This window comes from Lithobates pipiens, unplaced genomic scaffold (genome assembly GCF_037356315.1).
Source record: "Lithobates pipiens isolate NorthernLeopardFrog02 unplaced genomic scaffold, aLitPip1_a1.2 Scaffold_23, whole genome shotgun sequence".
Lineage (NCBI taxonomy): Eukaryota > Metazoa > Chordata > Amphibia > Anura > Ranidae > Lithobates > Lithobates pipiens.
The window spans coordinates 325,946,637-325,964,899 of NW_027507785.1; the positions used below are offsets into that span (position 1 = coordinate 325,946,637).

The 18,263-nt window shown below is 47.2% G+C and overlaps 1 protein-coding gene across 1 annotated transcript; it reads left to right on the top strand.

Moving 5' to 3' along the window:
- Positions 1 to 2,015: 2,015 nt before the first annotated feature.
- CDC20 (cell division cycle 20) lies at positions 2,016 to 15,774 on the top strand. Its single transcript, XM_077450663.1, is given in 12 exon segments — positions 2,016 to 2,156; positions 4,254 to 4,471; positions 8,907 to 9,052; positions 9,230 to 9,326; positions 10,021 to 10,149; positions 10,225 to 10,421; positions 11,866 to 11,960; positions 12,266 to 12,440; positions 12,443 to 12,496; positions 13,216 to 13,341; positions 13,416 to 13,533; positions 15,370 to 15,774. Coding segments are annotated over 11 exon segments (1,524 nt in total). The 5' UTR covers positions 2,016 to 2,156; positions 4,254 to 4,263; the 3' UTR covers positions 15,549 to 15,774.
- Positions 15,775 to 18,263: the final 2,489 nt, after the last annotated feature.

The window sequence follows — 18,263 nt, forward strand, 5'->3', positions numbered from 1 at the left end:
TTTATGTGCAATTTATGCTCCTAGAACACCTGATGGCGCTCCCTGCATGTTGGACCTCTCTATGTGGTCAGGCTGTGAAAAAGTCCCACACATGTGGTATCGCCATACTCGGGAGGTGTAGCTAAATGTATTATGGGGTGTCCTTGAAAGTATGCATATGCTGCATGTGAGAAATAACTTCTTGTTATGAAAATTTTGTGTAAAAAAAAAAAAAATGTATTTTCCCAAGAATTGTGGGGAAAAATTACACCTTGTAAAAACTCACCATGCCTCTTACTAAATACCTTGGAAAGCTGACAATTGGTTCTGGGCAGGAAGGGGGTATAAAGGCCTGGTATTGAAGTGGTTAAAATGCCCAAATTATAATATTTGTAAATACATGACACTATTTACTAAGTATGTGTCATTAGGGAATGAAGGCAGATGAATGCAGATATGTGTCATCACAGAGGATTAGTATGGATTAGAGCACCGAACGTATATGATAAGGTTTTGCCAAATAAAATAATCTTGCAGGAAGACCTTGTTATCCTAAATCCCTTTGTTCCTCGTGCTGCCACAATTATCTCTTTTTGGAATGCAGCTTGCAATATAAAAAAATATAAAAAATCTAGAGTTACCTGAATGGCGAGCTGTCCGGGGTTCGCCACTTTAACCTCAACAAGAGCAGTGGCACTGCATCCGTGTAATATATTTACAGGGAGTACTTTACCAGCCAAAGGATTTGTATTTCTCTCTGTCCAGTCCTGTGATTCACACAGCTCTGCCACACAGCACAGCAATGTCTGCTAGGACAAGAAACCCAAGAAAATGTTTCCACCGGAACTCCGTCGGACCAAGGTCTTATGGAGAAATCCGCTCGTCTGTATGCTAGTCCGACGGATGAAAACCGACGCTAGAACAGCTATTGGCTACTGGCTATAAACTTCCTTATTCTAGTCCGGTCGTCCGTCATCACGTTCGAATCTGTCGGACTTTGGTGCGATTGTGTGTGGCCAAGTCCGTTCATTCGGAAAGTCCGTTGGAACTTTGCCGAAAGTCCGTCGGGAAGACCGTCAGACCTAGTCTGCCGGAAAGTCTGGTCGCGGCATTACAGGCCTTGCACATCCCCCATCCTGTGACTGGACAGTGAAAAGAGAATCAGATCTTCGTCATATCCTAGAAAACCTGCAGTATATCATACCTCCTCACTTTAAAAATCATCCCCTCCCAGCATGGTTAAACATAATTGGAGCCACCTTGTACCTATAAAATATGCTTTCATTGCTGTGCCACAAGCAAGAGTCCCACAGACACACACAAACCTCAGCACAATAGTTAGGACGAGGGGGGGGGGGGATTTTTGGTAGAGAATATGAGGTATATTTGGTGGGAAGTATGGGTTCGTTTTTGGTAGGAGGTATGAGGTATTATTTGACTGGAGGTACGGATTGTATTTTGGTGGGGGGGTATAGGGTATTTTTTTTATGGGTGTTATACGATATTTTTGTGGTGGTAAATACAGGTTATTTTATGGTGGGGGTATGCAGTACTTTTTTGGTGGTAGATAGGGGTTATTTTATTGTTGGGAGTATTTTTTGGTAGGGGGTTGAGGGGTTGTATTTTTGGTGGGGGGGGGGTATTGGATATTTATTCTGGTTTCATTTCTCTCAGGCAGTGCTCTCTCAGTATTTTTCCGTTTGTTTTGTATTTGATCATTATGTGTAAACTGTCACTCTCAATTGCTTGTAGTTTGCGTTTTATTATATGTGTCAGAAGAGAACATAAGGAAGATGTCACTGTCCCTCCTCTCTCTGCTCTCGCTGTAGAATAACAAAATAAATCAAAAGTTGACATAAACTCTCTTTCCATCACTTCTCACACGTCTGCCCTGAACAATCATGGCGTCTGCACACACGGGCTCTTCCTATACGTCAGTTCCGGTTAAAACAAAAAAAAACCTGGCTGCTTCGAATGTAGCCCCGCCCGCTGCTTGGAGGGAGGTATCCAATCAGAGGAGAGCGCCGCCGGTTTCCGGCGTCCGGTGTCTTGGTTACCACGGCACGCCTGCTCTCCGGCAGCCAATCAGGAGCAGCGGCGGCTGGCGTTTAAAAACCCCACGGCGTGGCAGACAGTGACCGTTACTGGGTGTGAGAAGGAGAGTGGAGAGAACGGAGGTGAGCGAGGGATGGAGCTCACACTACACGCCGAGCTTATGGGAGAGGATTGCTCGGGGGTCTGTTATTGGGGGTTCTGCTCCCTGGATGGGGGAGGGGGAGATTAGACCGACCTCCATTCCTTCTCTATCTAATATCATGCCGGCCTCCCCTCCCTTACATTGGCCTCCGCTGACTTCTTACCTTATATAATGCACTATACTATAATAGACCAGCCCCCCCCCTTATATTTCACTGACCTCTTCTCATGTTATACTGTACCCCCCTCCCCCTTATTATAATCCTGCTCCCCCCTGCATATTGTACTGGTCTCACAATTTTATACTCCACTGACCCCCCTTATTAGAAGACAATGCCCCCCTAATTATATTACCCCCCCCATTGTTTTACTATACTGGCCTCCCTATTTTATAATACACCCCTTATACCCCACTGCATGTGCCCCCCCCCCGCCATTATATTTATATTGGCCTCCCCATATTATAATCCTGCCCCCCCAGCTCATATTGTACTGGTTCCCCGATATTATCACACTCCCTTCCCCTTATACTCCACTGCCCCCCCCCCCCCCAATATTTTATATTGTACTGGCCTCCCCATATTCTATGAAGAAAATGCCCACCTGCTCCTCATTATATTGCACTAGCCGCTCCTCCCTATTTTATAATGCTCACCTTATACTTCACTGCATGCCCCCCCCCGTTATATTTTGTTATATTTCTATTGGCCTCCCCATATTATAATCCTGCCCCCCCCCCCCCCCCCCGGCTCATATTGTACTGGTCTCCCTATATTATAACACTCCCTTCCCCTTATACTACACTGCCCCCCCCCCCAATATATATTTATATTGTACTGGCCTCCAAATGTTCTATGAAGAAAATGCCCCCCGCCGCTCCTCCTCATTATATTACACCAGCCTCCCCTCTCATTGTTCTATTCTTGCACCCACTCCTGATATACAATGCTGACTTTACTGCTTGTTCTACCTTACTGGCCTCTCCTTTCTTGTAAGGGGAGGCTGGTATAATGGAGGGGGGGGGGGGGGGGGGCTTGCATGGTGTGTGCATCTTCTATGGTGTAGTAGTATAAGGGGAAGGCTGGTGTGGGGTGAGTGTTCTATGGTGTAGTAGTATAAGGGGGGGGGAGAGACTGTTGTGGGTTGAGACCTCTATGGTGTAGTGGTATAAGGGCAAGGCTGGTGTGGGGTGAGTCTTCTGTGGCGTGGAGGGGGGGGAGGCTGATGTGGGGTGAGGCTGATGTGGGGTGAGTCTTCTGTGGCGTGGAGGGGGGGAGGCTGATGTGGGGTGAGTCTTCTGTGGCGTGGAGGGGGGGGAGGCTGATGTGGGGTGAGTCTTCTGTGGCGTGGAGGGGGGGGGAGGCTGATGTGGGGTGAGTCTTCTGTGGCGTGGAGGGGGGGGGAGGCTGATGTGGGGTGAGTCTTCTGTGGCGTGGAGGGGGGGGGAGGCTGATGTGGGGTGAGTCTTCTGTGGCGTGGAGGGGGGGGGAGGCTGATGTGGGGTGAGTCTTCTGTGGCGTGGAGGGGGGGGGGGAGGCTGGTGTGGGGTGAGTCTTCTGTGGCGTGGAGGGGGGGGGGAGGCTGGTGTGGGGTGAGTCTTCTGTGGCGTGGAGGGGGGGGGGAGGCTGGTGTGGGGTGAGTCTTCTGTGGCGTGGAGGGGGGGGGGGAGGCTGGTGTGGGGTGAGTCTTCTGTGGCGTGGAGGGGGGGGGGGAGGCTGGTGTGGGGTGAGTCTTCTGTGGCGTGGAGGGGGGGGGAGGCTGGTGTGGGGTGAGTCTTCTGTGGCGTGGAGGGGGGGGGGAGGCTGGTGTGGGGTGAGTCTTCTGTGGCGTGGAGGGGGGGGGGGAGGCTGGTGTGGGGTGAGTCTTCTGTGGCGTGGAGGGGGGGGGGGGAGGCTGGTGTGGGGTGAGTCTTCTGTGGCATGGAGGGGGGGGAGGCTGGTGTGGGGTGAGTCTTCTGTGGCGTGGAGGGGGGGGGGAGGCTGGTGTGGGGTGGATTTATCCCAAGGGGTGGGGGAGGGGGTTGGTAAGGTGTAATCTGTTAGTCGGTCCCTCATTGTCACTCATTCTCTCTCCTGCAGATTGGTGATCATGGCTCACTTTGTTTTTGAAAACGACCTGAACAGCATCCTCAAGCTGGACGCCCCCATCACCAACGCCCCCCCGGCCCGATGGCAGCGGAAGGCGAAGGAAGGGAACTGCTCATCCGCCAACACCTCCGTCAACACCAGTGTCCTGTCACCAATGAAGGCCGCAAACCGCTCACACAGCTCCAGCAAGACCCCATCCAGGACTCCAGGTGTGGTGATCAGTGTAATGGGATGTCATGCAGGACTAGAACCTTCAGGGCTCTGGTGCAAGAAACCCTGGAGGGCCCTTTGCCCTGACCCTGGGGCTCTTTACTGCCATTGTGGCACTTTTTTTTTTACAGTACTGCAGTGGGCCACCACCTTGGTGGAATGCCAGAGCCCAGTCACAAGTGACACCTTTACAATCTGGTGGTTCCGCCTCTGTCAGTCCCTTCCCTAAAGAGACCCCTGTTGTCACTTTTGAGACACAGCGATTGGGGGGGGGGGGGAGGGGATGATGGCATGTGGAGGTACCAGTGCTCTCCATTTCCCTCTTGAAGCTGCTGGATGTCGGAGGATGCGGAGAAGTGGGCGTTCAAAGGGCTACATGGAGGATCGGTTCCTCTACGTGCTGCTGCCCTTCTATCCTTTCCAGCTGTACAGGGGGCTGATCTGGAGTATGGGACTGGATCGCAATGGTGACCCCTGTATAGATACCTGAGGGGTGTGGTGGGTTGTGTTTTTATTCCCCCCCCCCCCAGTCCTTAGACTTTACACTGCTCTGTAAAGGGGAGGAGGGGTTAGTAAAGGGGCTCTCCTTCTGTCCATTCGCAGAATGTCTAACATCCTATGTAAAGAGTATTTGGCTACACAATGCTAAACCAGCTCTGTATTATGGTTGAAACTGTCACCGCTCTGGCAGGAGAGATGACATTAGTATCTGGCAAATGGTGACATGGCAGCAAGCGTGGCCTAGATGTCACCACGTTGTCCAATCAGTTTTGCAATCACTGGGAAAAGTAGAAGGCATTCATTGAACACGGGGGCAGCAGCTTGGCACAGGTCTCGGAAGATGGCGACATCGCTGTAGTAACGGTGACGATTACAGCTTTGCTGCCACCAGTATGACATTTATACATAATCTGATCCCATCTGCACCAATTATAGAGAAACTTCACTCCATTTGCTCCGCCCAACTCTGGGGCTTCTGTTCTGGTGCCTGCACACAGGTGCCACAGTGCTTTGCCTGGTCTTCGCCTATTGGCAGGGCACTTGGCACAGATGTTCTGCGGAGCTCACTCGGGCACCCGAAGCCTTCCAGCACATCTGTGCACATTCCCAGAGATGGGAGATAATGTGTCTGCCCATCTAGGTGAGACATGAGGAAGAAATGCCATGGATGTCCAGTTGAGGGAGGAGATGATGGTGGAGCAACTTCTCATTTATCTGACCATATCCCGCTGGCTCTGGTGTCCCTTTAAAAGGTTACAAACACCCAGGAGGTGGGGGAAGAATCGGCAGTCTTGTGTCTGCTGTGATTGGCAGCGAGTGGTCACATGATCAAGAGCTGGAACTTCCAGCTCTCAAAGTATTTACTCAAACCTCTGCCCCCCTAAACTGAAAGCGCTATTAACCCCTGCAGTGCTGTGGGGCCACTTCAAGTAAGTGTGGGTTCTTTTAAAAAAAAAAACATCAACAAGAATTGACAATGATGGACTTTTTAGGCATAGATATAAATGTAGCAAGAAAAAAAAGGGGAAAGTACATTTAAAACTTATTTTTCTAAAAAAAAAAAAAAAAAAAAACCAGTTCTCAATACTTCAATACTTGGATGCAAAAAATATTTTTGAGCGGATTCTTAATCGTTATCCTGTCCATGCAAATTTTCTGTATTGATGAATCCTTAATGATACCTATGAGAATATATACAGAGTGTGATGTACCTCTAATACGCTAGACAGGATAGGAAGTATTGAGATCCGTTTTTCTAAAAAAAAAAAATTGTTTTAAATTTATTTACACTATTTTTTTTGCTATATTTATATCCATGCCTAAAGTCCATTTGTCAACAATTCTTGAGGTTTTTTTAAAAGCTAATTATCGGGATGTGGCATGTGTGTTTTTTGTAATGTGTCTCAAGGACCACCCTGTGGCAGATGCACACCACATTTAATTAAAAGTGTGAGTTCTTGTGTTTTTAAATCTTGGAGTTGGGTGTTAATGTCTAAAGTCAACTCTTGCTTTTGGATAATAGCGGAGTAAACTCCCATGTGTTCATTTTACTATAGGCAAGCCTCATTAAAGACTTTCCTATAAGTACAGTAATCCTCTCCTAAACATGTACTGTTTAGGAAATTTACTGTACATTCAGCCGGTGCATGCGCTCCGAAGTAATGGTATACCCACATCATTCCTTCAGAGCCCTGTGCCGTAAACGGCGGCTCCTATACACATGCATTGGAATGACGTCATTGTGGCTCCAGCCACTCGCAAAGCTGGAGTCTGAAGATGGCAGCGGTGACGGTGTGCTGCTGGAGGAGTCTGTTTTCAGGTAGGCTTCACATATTGTGCTAGTATGTGATGCACATTATTTCATGGATAAGGGACACCCAGTGGTTTACTACTGCTTTAAAGGAAGGGTCGACCAATTATCGGCACAGCTCATCTTTACCTTTTTTTTTTTTTTTTTTTTTTTTTTTTTTTTTTTTTTTTTTTTTTTTTGAAGAATTAACTGGCTGGCCAGAGACCTGAGCAAAGCTGATTGCTTTGTTTGGCCCTCAGATCTAGTAACCCAGAAGCAATGTCATGACATCACTTCCAGATTACTCTCATCCTAAAGGAACCCGTTTTAACCACTTACAGACCGGACCATTTTGCTGGTCAAAGACCAGACCACTTTTTGCGATTCGGCACTGCGTCGTTTTAACTGACAATTGCGCGGTCGTGTGACGTGGCTCCCAAACAAAATTGACGTCCTTTTTTCCCACAAATAGAGCTTTCTTTTGGTATTTTATCATCTCTGCGGTTTTTATTTTTGCGCTATAAACAAAAATAGAGCGACAATTTTGAAAAACACATTTTTTACTTTGTTATAATAAATATCCCCCAAATATATAAACGTCTTTTTTTTTTTCCCTCAGTTTAGGCCGATACGTATTCTTCTACATATTTTTGGTAAAAAAAATTGCAATAAGCGATTATTGATTGGTTTGCGCAAAAGTTATAGCGTTTACAAAATAAGGGAGTTTTATGGCATTTTTATTTTTTTACTAGTAATGGCGGCGATCAGCGATTTTTTTTTTTTTTTTTTTTTTTAATTGTGACTGCGACATTATGGCGGACACATCAGACATTTTTGACACCTTTTTTGGGACCATTGTCATTTCTACAGTAATCACTGCTATATAAATGCAGTGATTCCTGTGTAAATGACACTGGCAGTGAAGGGGTTAACCAGTGGGTGGCAGTGCAGGGGTTAAGTGTTCCTAGGGGTGTGTTACTAACTGTGGGGGGGGTTGGGCTTTAATTTAGTGAACACTGATCTCTGCTCCAATCACATGGAGCAGAGATCAGCGTCACTAGTTGCTAGGCAGAACGGGGAGATGCTGTTTACAATGGCATTTCTTCATTCGGCCGCTCCGTGAGACGATCGCGGGGATGCCCGTGGCGATTGAGTCCGCGGGTCCCGCAGCCGGACTCACGGGGGTCCCGACCAGTGCGGGAGCACGGCGCGCTCCCGATGGCAGGGCGGCAAATTTAAAGGGACGTACAGGTACGCCCATTTGCCTGCCCGTGCCATTCTGCCAACTTACATCCGCGTGCGCTGGTCGCCAACTGGTTAAAGAAATAAAAGTGTTCAAAAAAACACCAAGATCTGTGTTTTTTGAAAACAAAGTGGAAGGGTTTGGGGTCTTATAGACCCAAGACCTCCCCCATACAGAGTACCTGTTGCTGCCTATTACAAGGGATGTTTACATTCCTTGTGACAGCAATAAATGTGATAAAGTCAAAGGACAGTGATATTAGCCTTAGAATATTGGCCTTGAAGGCAGCCAAAAATCTTTATCAGTCAACCCCCTACTTTAAGGTATTATAACCCCTGTCAGTTGTTGCTGTCTGTGCTGGGAGGTTTAAACCATTCCTCTCCAGAAATAGAGGGACTTTCAATGATTGTCACAGGGTATGTAATTCAGTAGGGAGTTGAAATGGAAAGCGAAATCCTTCAAATCTGGGGGGGGTGGTTTGGTTTACAAATTCTCTTCAAAGCTCTGGTAAACCTGATTGGCTTATCACATTATGTGAAACTTGCCTTAAAACAAAGCTTAAGCGGCATGCTGCCAGGGCTTCTGTCCTCACCTGGTATTTCTTCCGGGTTGGCAGATCTGGTCCTCTGGACAAGCCGCAATAACGTCACTCCTGGATGTGCGCCGCTGATTACAAACGGGTATTCCGTTCCTTCAGAGCGCTTTGACAGTCACTGGCTGAATCATATTTAATTATCTTCTAAATGGTGCATGTTTAGGAGATGGTTACTGTAGTTGTAGGAAAGCCTTATTGTAAGCTTTCCTATAGCTAAAGATACTAGGGAGTTGACTCCCACTTTAAGTGGGCTGTTGGGTGGTCATCTGGTGAGTTGATGTTAAAGGTGATGTTTTTGACTTTCAGGGAAGTCGCAGGGCAAAATGCAAGGTACTCCCTCCAGAGCCAGAGGAGATCGCTTCATACCCAACCGGAGTACAATGCAGATGGATGTGGCCAGCTTCCTCCTAAGTAAAGAGAATGAGCCAGCGGATCTATCTCCAACCAAAAAGGTACGGTATAGCCCGCTACATTCACTTGTGTTGGCATCGTACCACTGGATGCCATTGTGCTATTTGCTGGGTGTCCAGTGGGCCTCTGTGCCTTTTACAGAATGAACTGATAACTTTTTTTTTCTTGAGTTTCACCCTCAGTCAGGACACTGTACTGATCTGTCCGGTCTTTTCCAGGAGCAGCAGAAGGCTTGGGCTATGAACCTGAACGGCTTTGACATGGAAGATGCAAAAATCTTAAAGCTTGGAGGCAAACCCGTTAATGCCCCTGAAGGTGTGTAGAGGAAGAGGCTGTACATGTAGTCAGACTGCAGACCATCTGATGTAGGTTCACTACAATGCTCAGTCTGTACTCCTGACTACTTTTATCCCCAGTGTTTCTGCACACCCTAGAGGTTAGAAGGCTTCACTAGTATAGATCTGGGCTCTGTAAGTGAATGGAATAAAGCTCCTTGGGTATGTGAGGGGGGGGACAGATGTACAATGTTGGGGGCATGTGGTGAGTTTGAGAACTGGATGGGCAGTCCTACAAATCCAGTCTCTAAACCCCCCCCCCCCCCCACCTTGCCAAGTTGTGCCTGGTTTTACAGTGTTCTTACTGGCCTACCCAGTGGAATCCAGCATTGTGCTGCCATCTTTGGTCCTGACATCATTGTATGCCGCTTCTGGTTCAGGCAACCCCCTGACAATGTGCACCAGGTCTGCCCTCCCCAGCTTCTGTGGAAAAAGTGAAGCATCCTGTGACGAGCTGCATATCTCAGGGAGGAGCCTTTACAGCTCATGTCTAGGAGAGACTGACAGCTGTAGGATTGTGTATACAATTCAGAATATGCTCATCTTTGTCTGAGGGGTGAGCATGATGTCCAGTGCAACCAGGGGCTGTTTGCTTTTAATCTAATGGCTGCTTACACATCCAATGTAGGTTTGCATGGCTTGATGTGAATAGTCAAAGTATTTTTATCTTGCAGGCTATCAAAACAACTTGAAGGTTTTATACAGCCAAAAAGCAACCCCTGGGTCCAGCAAAAAACCTGGCCGATACATCCCATCGATGCCTGACAGAGTCCTCGATGCTCCTGAGATCAGAAATGATTATTGTAAGTCCTGTCTTGGATCGGCCTCTATTATTCCTGTGTTGTACCTCCGGGCTCTAATTCTTGCCTGCTTTTCAGATCTGAATCTGATCGACTGGAGCTCACAGAACCTGCTTGCTGTAGCTCTGAATGACTCTGTCTACCTCTGGAACTACATGAGTGGAGACATCATCCTTCTACTGCAGATAGAGCACTCGGAGGAGTACATTTCATCTGTCTCCTGGATCAAAGAGGGGAACTATCTGGCTGTAGGAACCAGCAATGCTGAAGTACAGGTGGGTTTTATCTGTATCCTGGGGCGGGGGGGGGGTGTATAGCTAACCCCATAGACCAGACACCTGTTAGAGCCCAGAACTAAATACATGGCAAGCTTAAGAATTCCAGTTGTGTATCGTGTACATAGTAACTTTTGGTCCAAACTGCACAATTCCACCATGTATACACCATACCTGGAAGCTAAGTCACCAAAGTAGACACCACTACTTGGTCTGCTTGATGTCAGGCTAACAGCTCATCCAATTGGAACACTTTTGCATTTGCTGTAACAGATAATACAATACTTTTTCTAAATGTCTGTGCTGAGTGGCCAACCTGTGAAAATGCACCAGGCCACCCAGAAGCAATAAGTTGTTGTAGTTTCAGTGATTTCCAGCTTCCAGGGGCATTGGCCCAATATAGTGTGTACATAGTAACATTGATCCACGCAATAATGTAACTATAAATTGGCCACACCTGGAATTCCATTCTAAAGCAAGTAATGGCATTTGGCAAATTGTCTTGGATAAAAAAACTCCTTTGGAACCAATACAACTGCTGAGGCCAGTTGGTATTGTGTATCACTAGAGCAGGCATGTCCAAAGTCCGGCCCACGGGCCGATCGTGGCCCACGTTCCAGTTTCAGGCGTCCCGCCTGGTAATGTTGCCATATCTTTTGTGGGCCCCCCAACAAATCACCGAGCGCTTGGGGCCACAAAAGATAGATTTGCTGGCTGCCATGGAGGGGGCAGGACAAGTGCAGTGGATACTGGAGTATTTCCTTTTTACACAGCGTCCTGTGTAAAGAAGTCGCTTCTCCTGCGCTGCCATTGGACAACTGTTTTGCTCATCACAGGAGGCAGGACTTTCAATTAAAGAGGCTATCGATAGAAACAGGAGTTTCTCCTGTATGTCTGTCGGCGCTCATCCCGCCCCCCCTCCCTGTCTCCTCCAAGGCTGCAGAGGACATGAATCAGGCTGCACTGATGGCAATGGTGAGTCTGCATTCATGGCAATGTTTTGGGGTCTGCAGATGGGCACTGACCCTTATTTTGCTTCACAGGTCTTTATTTAAAATGTAAGATTTTTTTTTTTTTTCCCCTGAGACTTCCTTGTTAAGGTGTGTGGTATAAGCCGATTAAATACAGTATATCCAAATAACACACCCGGGCTCATCTCTTCACCACACAGCACAAAGGCGAGAGAATTTTTGTTGGGCCATGTATTAGCGCTCAGATGAACACACTTAGACCAAATTTTAATGGTTTAAAGAGTGTCAGACAATGGTCGGCCCTCACGCATGTTCAATTCATCAAATCTGGCCCTCTTTGGAAAAAGTTTGGACACCCCTGCACTAGAGGAATTGCACATAGAATCTAGAGTCTTACTATGAGGCCCTATCGCATGTTGCCTTGCGGATATGGTAATTGAGTATTTCAACCATCTCTTATCTTCCTTCTCCAGCTCTGGGATGTTCAGCAGCAGAAGCGTCTGCGTAATATGGTCAGCCATTCATCACGTGTCGGTGCTTTGACCTGGAACAACCACATCCTGTCCAGGTGAGTTTGTTCAAAATGTAACTAACTTTATTTACAGCCTTGATCAACGGCAATAGTTTCTCTTGATGGAATGTCATTTCTGGAATAGTTTGGTATGAAAATTAAAACACTTAAAGTGATTGTAAAGGCATTTTTTTTTTATTTGGAATTTAATAACATGTCGTCATACTTGCCACCTGTGTGCAAAACCCTTGCAGTTTCCCCAGAAGGAAAATGGATAACTCCAGCTTTACATTAATTATTTTTGCCATGTGTACAACTGTGTGATCCATCCTTCTGACACTTGTTCTACTTTGGTATCCCAGCGGCTCTCGGACTGGTCAAATCCATCATCACGATGTGCGGGTCGCCCAGCATCACGTCGCCACGCTGTCCGGACACTCGCAGGAAGTTTGTGGCCTGAAATGGTCTCCAGATGGGCGCTACCTGGCCAGCGGGGCAAATGACAACCTGGTGAACATTTGGCCTTCTGTCAGGGGGATTCTGGAGACTTCACACCGGTGCAGACCTTCACACAACACCAGGGGGCAGTCAAGGTGAGCCTGTCCTACAGATAACATGGTGGCTTTTGCATGATGGCCCCTTTACACGCCGGTTCTGCTTTCTGTAGGCTTTTATTTTCTCCAACAGATTAAGTTCTCATGCTTGTGTAGAGACAATTTACCACTGATGGGTGCTTACAATGGACAGCTTTTTATCTCATGTAAAACCTTTATCCCAACAGGGAAAAAATTTGCTGTAACAGCAGTGTGAGCTGGAGTTTGACTTCAATTTGAAGTCTGGGGAAGGGAGTTTTGAATGTAGTTCAACTGAGAATGCTGCTGTCCAAATGAGTCTCCTGTGCTCCTTCATCCAGAGTGGAAGGGGTATTACTGGCCAGATCACCAAGTGGAAACAGGAAAGCCTTAAATGCAGCAACCAGATTTAATTGGTAATCTGCACAATATTACTCATGCATGGGATCCCACTTTTATTTTATTTTTGCTGTCCTGATGGCTTTCAAAGGTCATAGGAAATCCAGTACTTTTTTCTGATTATCACTGGAACAGGAACTAAAGGGGAATCTTTTAAAGTTGGACACCTGGGCAGAAAGGCAAAAATTTCCTCTTATCAAGACGGGATGATGTGAGGAGAAATCTCCCCCAGTCATGCATCGCAAACTTCCATGCTATCTAAACCGAGGGGGGTTTTGCATCTTTCTGTACAGTGAGCTGCATTGTAGGGAGGATACTAATGCTCTCTTGTCCTTTCTCAGGCTGTGGCCTGGTGCCCATGGCAGTACAATGTGCTGGCAACTGGTGGGGGAACAAGTGACAGACACATCAGAATCTGGAATGTGTGCTCTGGAACATGCCTAAACGCTGTGGACACCCACTCCCAGGTAAGTGATTGCAGCTGGTTTGTCTTCTGTGTCTTGACATGGCTTGGTCTTGCTAAAATCTCAAATCTCTCTAGGTCTGCTCTATACTGTGGTCCACAATGTACAAAGAACTGATCTCCGGCCATGGGTTTGCACAGAACCAGCTTGTTATCTGGAAGTATCCCACAATGACCCGGGTTACAGAGCTGAAAGGTAAGAGCTGCAATACCCAGAATTTATAATGGGTGTATACCATGGGGGGAGAATTTAAAGAATTCCCATGGTTCAGACCTGGTCTTGGAAGCACTTGGCCAGACTCTATTGTTAAAGCGGTTGTAAAGTAAACTGCAGGTGTGAAATCAAAGAAATCCCTGCAAGACAATGTCATAATGTGCTAGAATGCCATACATACTAACGTATTATACTTGGCATGAAGCCCTCCAGCACCATGTCACCCCTGAGATGGCTGACATCTTCCCCTGGTCTTGAGTTCATGGCTCCCATGTACATGAGTGGCCGGGGGTGCAATGACTTCACTCCCACTCATGAGATGGTGAGGTAATTGGCTGCATGCACTCTGAATATCTCCTAAACTGCAAGTTTAGTAGCTCAGTTTCTACAGGTAAGCCTTATAGGCTTGCCTGTAGTTACAAGTGGTGGTACAGTTTAATACCACTTCAGTACCAACCACTCGCCCACACCCACCCCCCTTCCTGCCCACACCAATTTTCAGGGGGCAGAGTTGCTAAAACTGGTGTGTGTGTGGTAGTCAAAGCTTAACTGAAATTGGAAACAGATTTGCTAAAGAACCTGGAAGCTGACTGGTTTCTATGCAGAGCTGCACCAGATTGTGCACACTCCAGTTAGTAAATCTGATGTGTAGATGCTGCTGTGGCATAACAGTATACACAGCGGCCAAATCGCCACTTCTGCCAACCATGCAGGTTCCTGTGTGCAGATGTGCCTTCAGGGCTGCCTGGGTGGTGCTGTGTCCCAGTTGACATGAATGGGACTGTCTACATAAAAACACCTATGCATGCAAACTTGGCCCTTGCAGAAGAGTACACTTTTCTTTTTTTTTTTTTTTTTTTTTTTTTTATAGCCACATGAATAAGGTCTAAGTAATGGTTCGGCCTTCTTGGCCCAATATATACATTTTTTTTTTTTTTTTTTTTTTTTTATTATCCTCCAGAGCAATGGAGGGGGGGCAGGGGGCACATGTTGAGGAAAACATTGGTGCCTCCTGGGATGCCTATCCCAGGATGCACTAACACACTATACTGGTTGCATTCAGGCCTAGAAGCGGCTCTGCTGGCTAGGTGAGTGTCCTTAATGTGAACACCACATCAAGGAGGGGGGGGGGGCAGGGGATTGCACCAATCTTTTAAAGGCAGCTCAACCAGAGCCACTGCATCCTATATTCGTATATAAAGCTGTGCCCCACCTGAAAGGTGCAACATTTGGTACCTTTTTAGGGTAGGGCGGTGGGTACCTAGTTATGACAGCTCAGATGAGGACACTACTGGATTCCTGGACAGGCAATTGCCCTAATGAGTCGGCAGCTACAGTATTTGTAAGGTTTTTTGGACTGACATTATTGGGGTGGACACTTTTGGGACCTTGACATTTATACAGTGATCAGTGCTATAAAGATGCATTGATTACTGTATAAATGTCACTGGCAGGGAAGGAGTTGACCACTAGGATGATCAAGGGGTTGACTGTACAGGGAAGGAACTGACTAGAGGAGTCAGAACATTCCTAGCTAGTAGGAAAATACATTTTAAACACATGTTCCTGTTCTGGCTCTCATTGCCTGCAATCTTGTGGCCCGGCGGTCGTCGTGAAGGGTCCTGCGCATGTCTGATTCAGGTGTGAATTCAGAACTGATGCACACGCCAGACCCCAAGCACGAACCTGTGGCCGCACATGTGTTAACCTGGCCTAAGGCATTTTAAGTTCATATTCATCAATTGGAATGCATGCAGTACCTACCCTCCCTATCCTCATTATACAAAGTTCAAATGAGCCTTGTGTGGTCCCCTCCAGGTCACAGCGCACGGGTCCTCAATCTCGCGATGAGTCCAGATGGCTGCACTGTGGCCTCGGCCGCAGCAGATGAGACCTTGCGACTATGGAAGTGCTTCGAGGTGGATCCTGCCACAAAGAAGGAAAAGGAGAAGGCCAGGAGTAGCAGCAAAAGCATCATCCATCAGAGCATCCGATGAGAGCCGACCGCCTCTTGGCTTTTTTTTTAATCGTTCATATGTAAATATTTGAATTAAACTTTTATGTTATCTGCCTGTAAAATGTGTTGGAGAATTGCCCTTTTAAATTTCATTGTCGCTTGTTTTATTGACCACTTTAAAAAAAAAAATCTATTCAATGGATTTCTATAAACTGGCTACACATTTGTATGAACAATGTTCAATTAAATGCCTTTCTAACAACGTGCCCAATTTGTGACACTTATGGTGATTGGGGGGGGGGGGGGTGTACTTTGGCAGGGAGCTCCTGTACATGAAGGGGCCTTATTCTGACTAACAGATCTAAATGTTGTAATCCAAGCTGGCTTCCTAAACTTTCAGGGTTAAAAAGGAAGCCATCCTAAAATGCATGTGTGAGTGACAACGGGAGGGAAGGGTTAAAGGCTTTTAGGGGGTTTGGTGGCTTTTTAAATTCAGAGCACTGATGGGCTTTCAAGGTTCAAAGTGTAGTCCTGGAATGGGCCCAGCCAATCGTTGAAGAAATGTTGGCTTTCCTTACCAGCGGCAGACACTAGGGGGAGTTCTACTGAAACAGAAGCACTAAATCTGCTGCAGCTGTGCATGGTAGCCGATTGTCTTCTAACTTGTTCAATTAAACTTTTGGCATTGAAAGCTGGTTTCCATGTAGAGCTGCACCAGTTTTAATAAATGATCCCCACCCCCCCCCCCCCCTAAAATGTGAGAGCCAGGGAGGGGATAAGAATAGCAATGGTTTTTAAAACTGGCAAGCTCTGACCAGTTCTTTCCTGCTGGACTACAGAACCCCTCCCCAGCTCCTTAATAAGGGTGAGGTGTTCTGTACTTTCAGGTAAAGGGCTTGGCAGGTCTGCTTTTAGCTTTTTGGTGCAATATTGGAAGGAAGTTGAGAGCTCTCTGGATTTCTGGCATCTCAGCAGGTATTGTGTATCTGCAGATGCAAGCTGGAGAAATTTGCACACATATTAAAGGGACAAAGTTGTTCAACTGTCTGAAAAGTGAACACAATGCACATAATGGCAGAATTTTTTATTTTTTTTTTAGATTCATGTAAACTGGTTTTTACTAAATTGTCTAATAAAGTTGTGACAAAGCAAATATTGGTATGATCATTGCTGCAGAATCTCTATGTAGCTATAAGAGGCTGACTGCTGGAAGGTGGGGGGGGGGGGGGGGGGTTGATCCTTACAGTGGCAGACTTCTCTTGCCAATGTTGGATTTTTTGAGGTTTTGCCTCTCGAGCTAAATACATCTGCCTTCATCTCCAGCTACTTTGGAGCCAGAGATGACCAGGCACCTATTGGCATTAAAGCAGGAGTTCCGCTGTTTTTTTTTTTTTTTTTGTTTTTTAAAAGTCGGCAGCTACAAATACTGCAGCTGCTGATTTTTAAAATAAGGACACTTACCCGCCCAGCGCGCCCGCGATGTCAGCACCCGAAGCCGATCTCTCGAACGGCTCTTGGGTGCTGCCGCCGTCATCTTCGGTATGGGAATCAGGAAGTGAAGCCTTGTGGCTTCCCTTCCCGGTTTCCTGCTGCACAATAAAGATGGTCCCCGCTGTCTCTGGGATCAGTGTGTTTCCCAGCACAGCGGGGGACCCGCAGGAAGTGACATAAATACCTGCAGATTCTGCGGATATCTATACCGGAAGTTGGTGCAAATACCTGTACTATACAGGTATCTGCAACCACCCCCAGGGGAGGGTTCCAATGAGCGGAAGTTCCACTTTAGGGTGCTCCGCTTTAAGGTTGCTGCCCACCTGCAAATGCTGTACAGACCAGGGCAATTTCATCTTCTGGTACCAGTAATGCACTCCTTTTGGATTTAGTTTCTGGCCACAGTGTCCAAATTACTTCACTACTATTTGAGTGTCTAGAAATAGAAGCATCATACCTTTTTTTTAAATGTACATCCCTCATGCTAGTAACATTTACATTACAAAGTGTGGGTGTTTTTTTTTTTTTTTTTCCCCCCCCCCCCCCCCCCCCCCCTCCACTTGTACATGCCTAGGTGGATGCAGAATCTGTTCCCGCAGACGCCACTGATCGCTCAGGTCTGGCAGATCCCCAAGCAGAGAGCTGGGGACTGTCTGCCTCCTCGCTCACTGGAGGGGATGGCCTTGGTGGCTCGCAGAGAGGCTGAGCCGGGGGTGTCTGTCCAGGGATCTGGTGGATCCTGACTTCATGATTATGGAGCCTGGACTGACTTTTGATGTCAGAGCGGACAGAGCTCGCTGTCTTCTGAAAACAGGTCACAGGAGGGCACAATGAACTGAGCCGTAGGAGTAGGAGTATGGCCAAATGAGCTTTGGAAGGACTTCTTAAACAGGCTGTTAGCCCTCATGGTTTTTCACCTTAACCACTTGCCGCCCGCCCTATAACAAATTGACGGTGGCAAAGTGGTTGCATAATCCTGATCGGACATCATATGACGTGATCAGGATTATGAGCCGCTGCGCACCCCCAGGGGCGCGCATCGCGGCGATCGTTGTTGCGGTGTGTCAGTCTGACACCCGGCAACTACGATCTCGGTAAAGAGTCTCCGACGGAGACTCTTTACCACGTGATCAGCCGTGTCCAATCACGGCTGATCACAGTGTAAATAGGAAAAGCCGGTGATCGGCTTTTCCTCACTCGCGTCTGTCAGACGCGAGTAGAGGAGAGCCGATTGGCTGCTCCTCTGACAGGGGGGGGGTCTGTG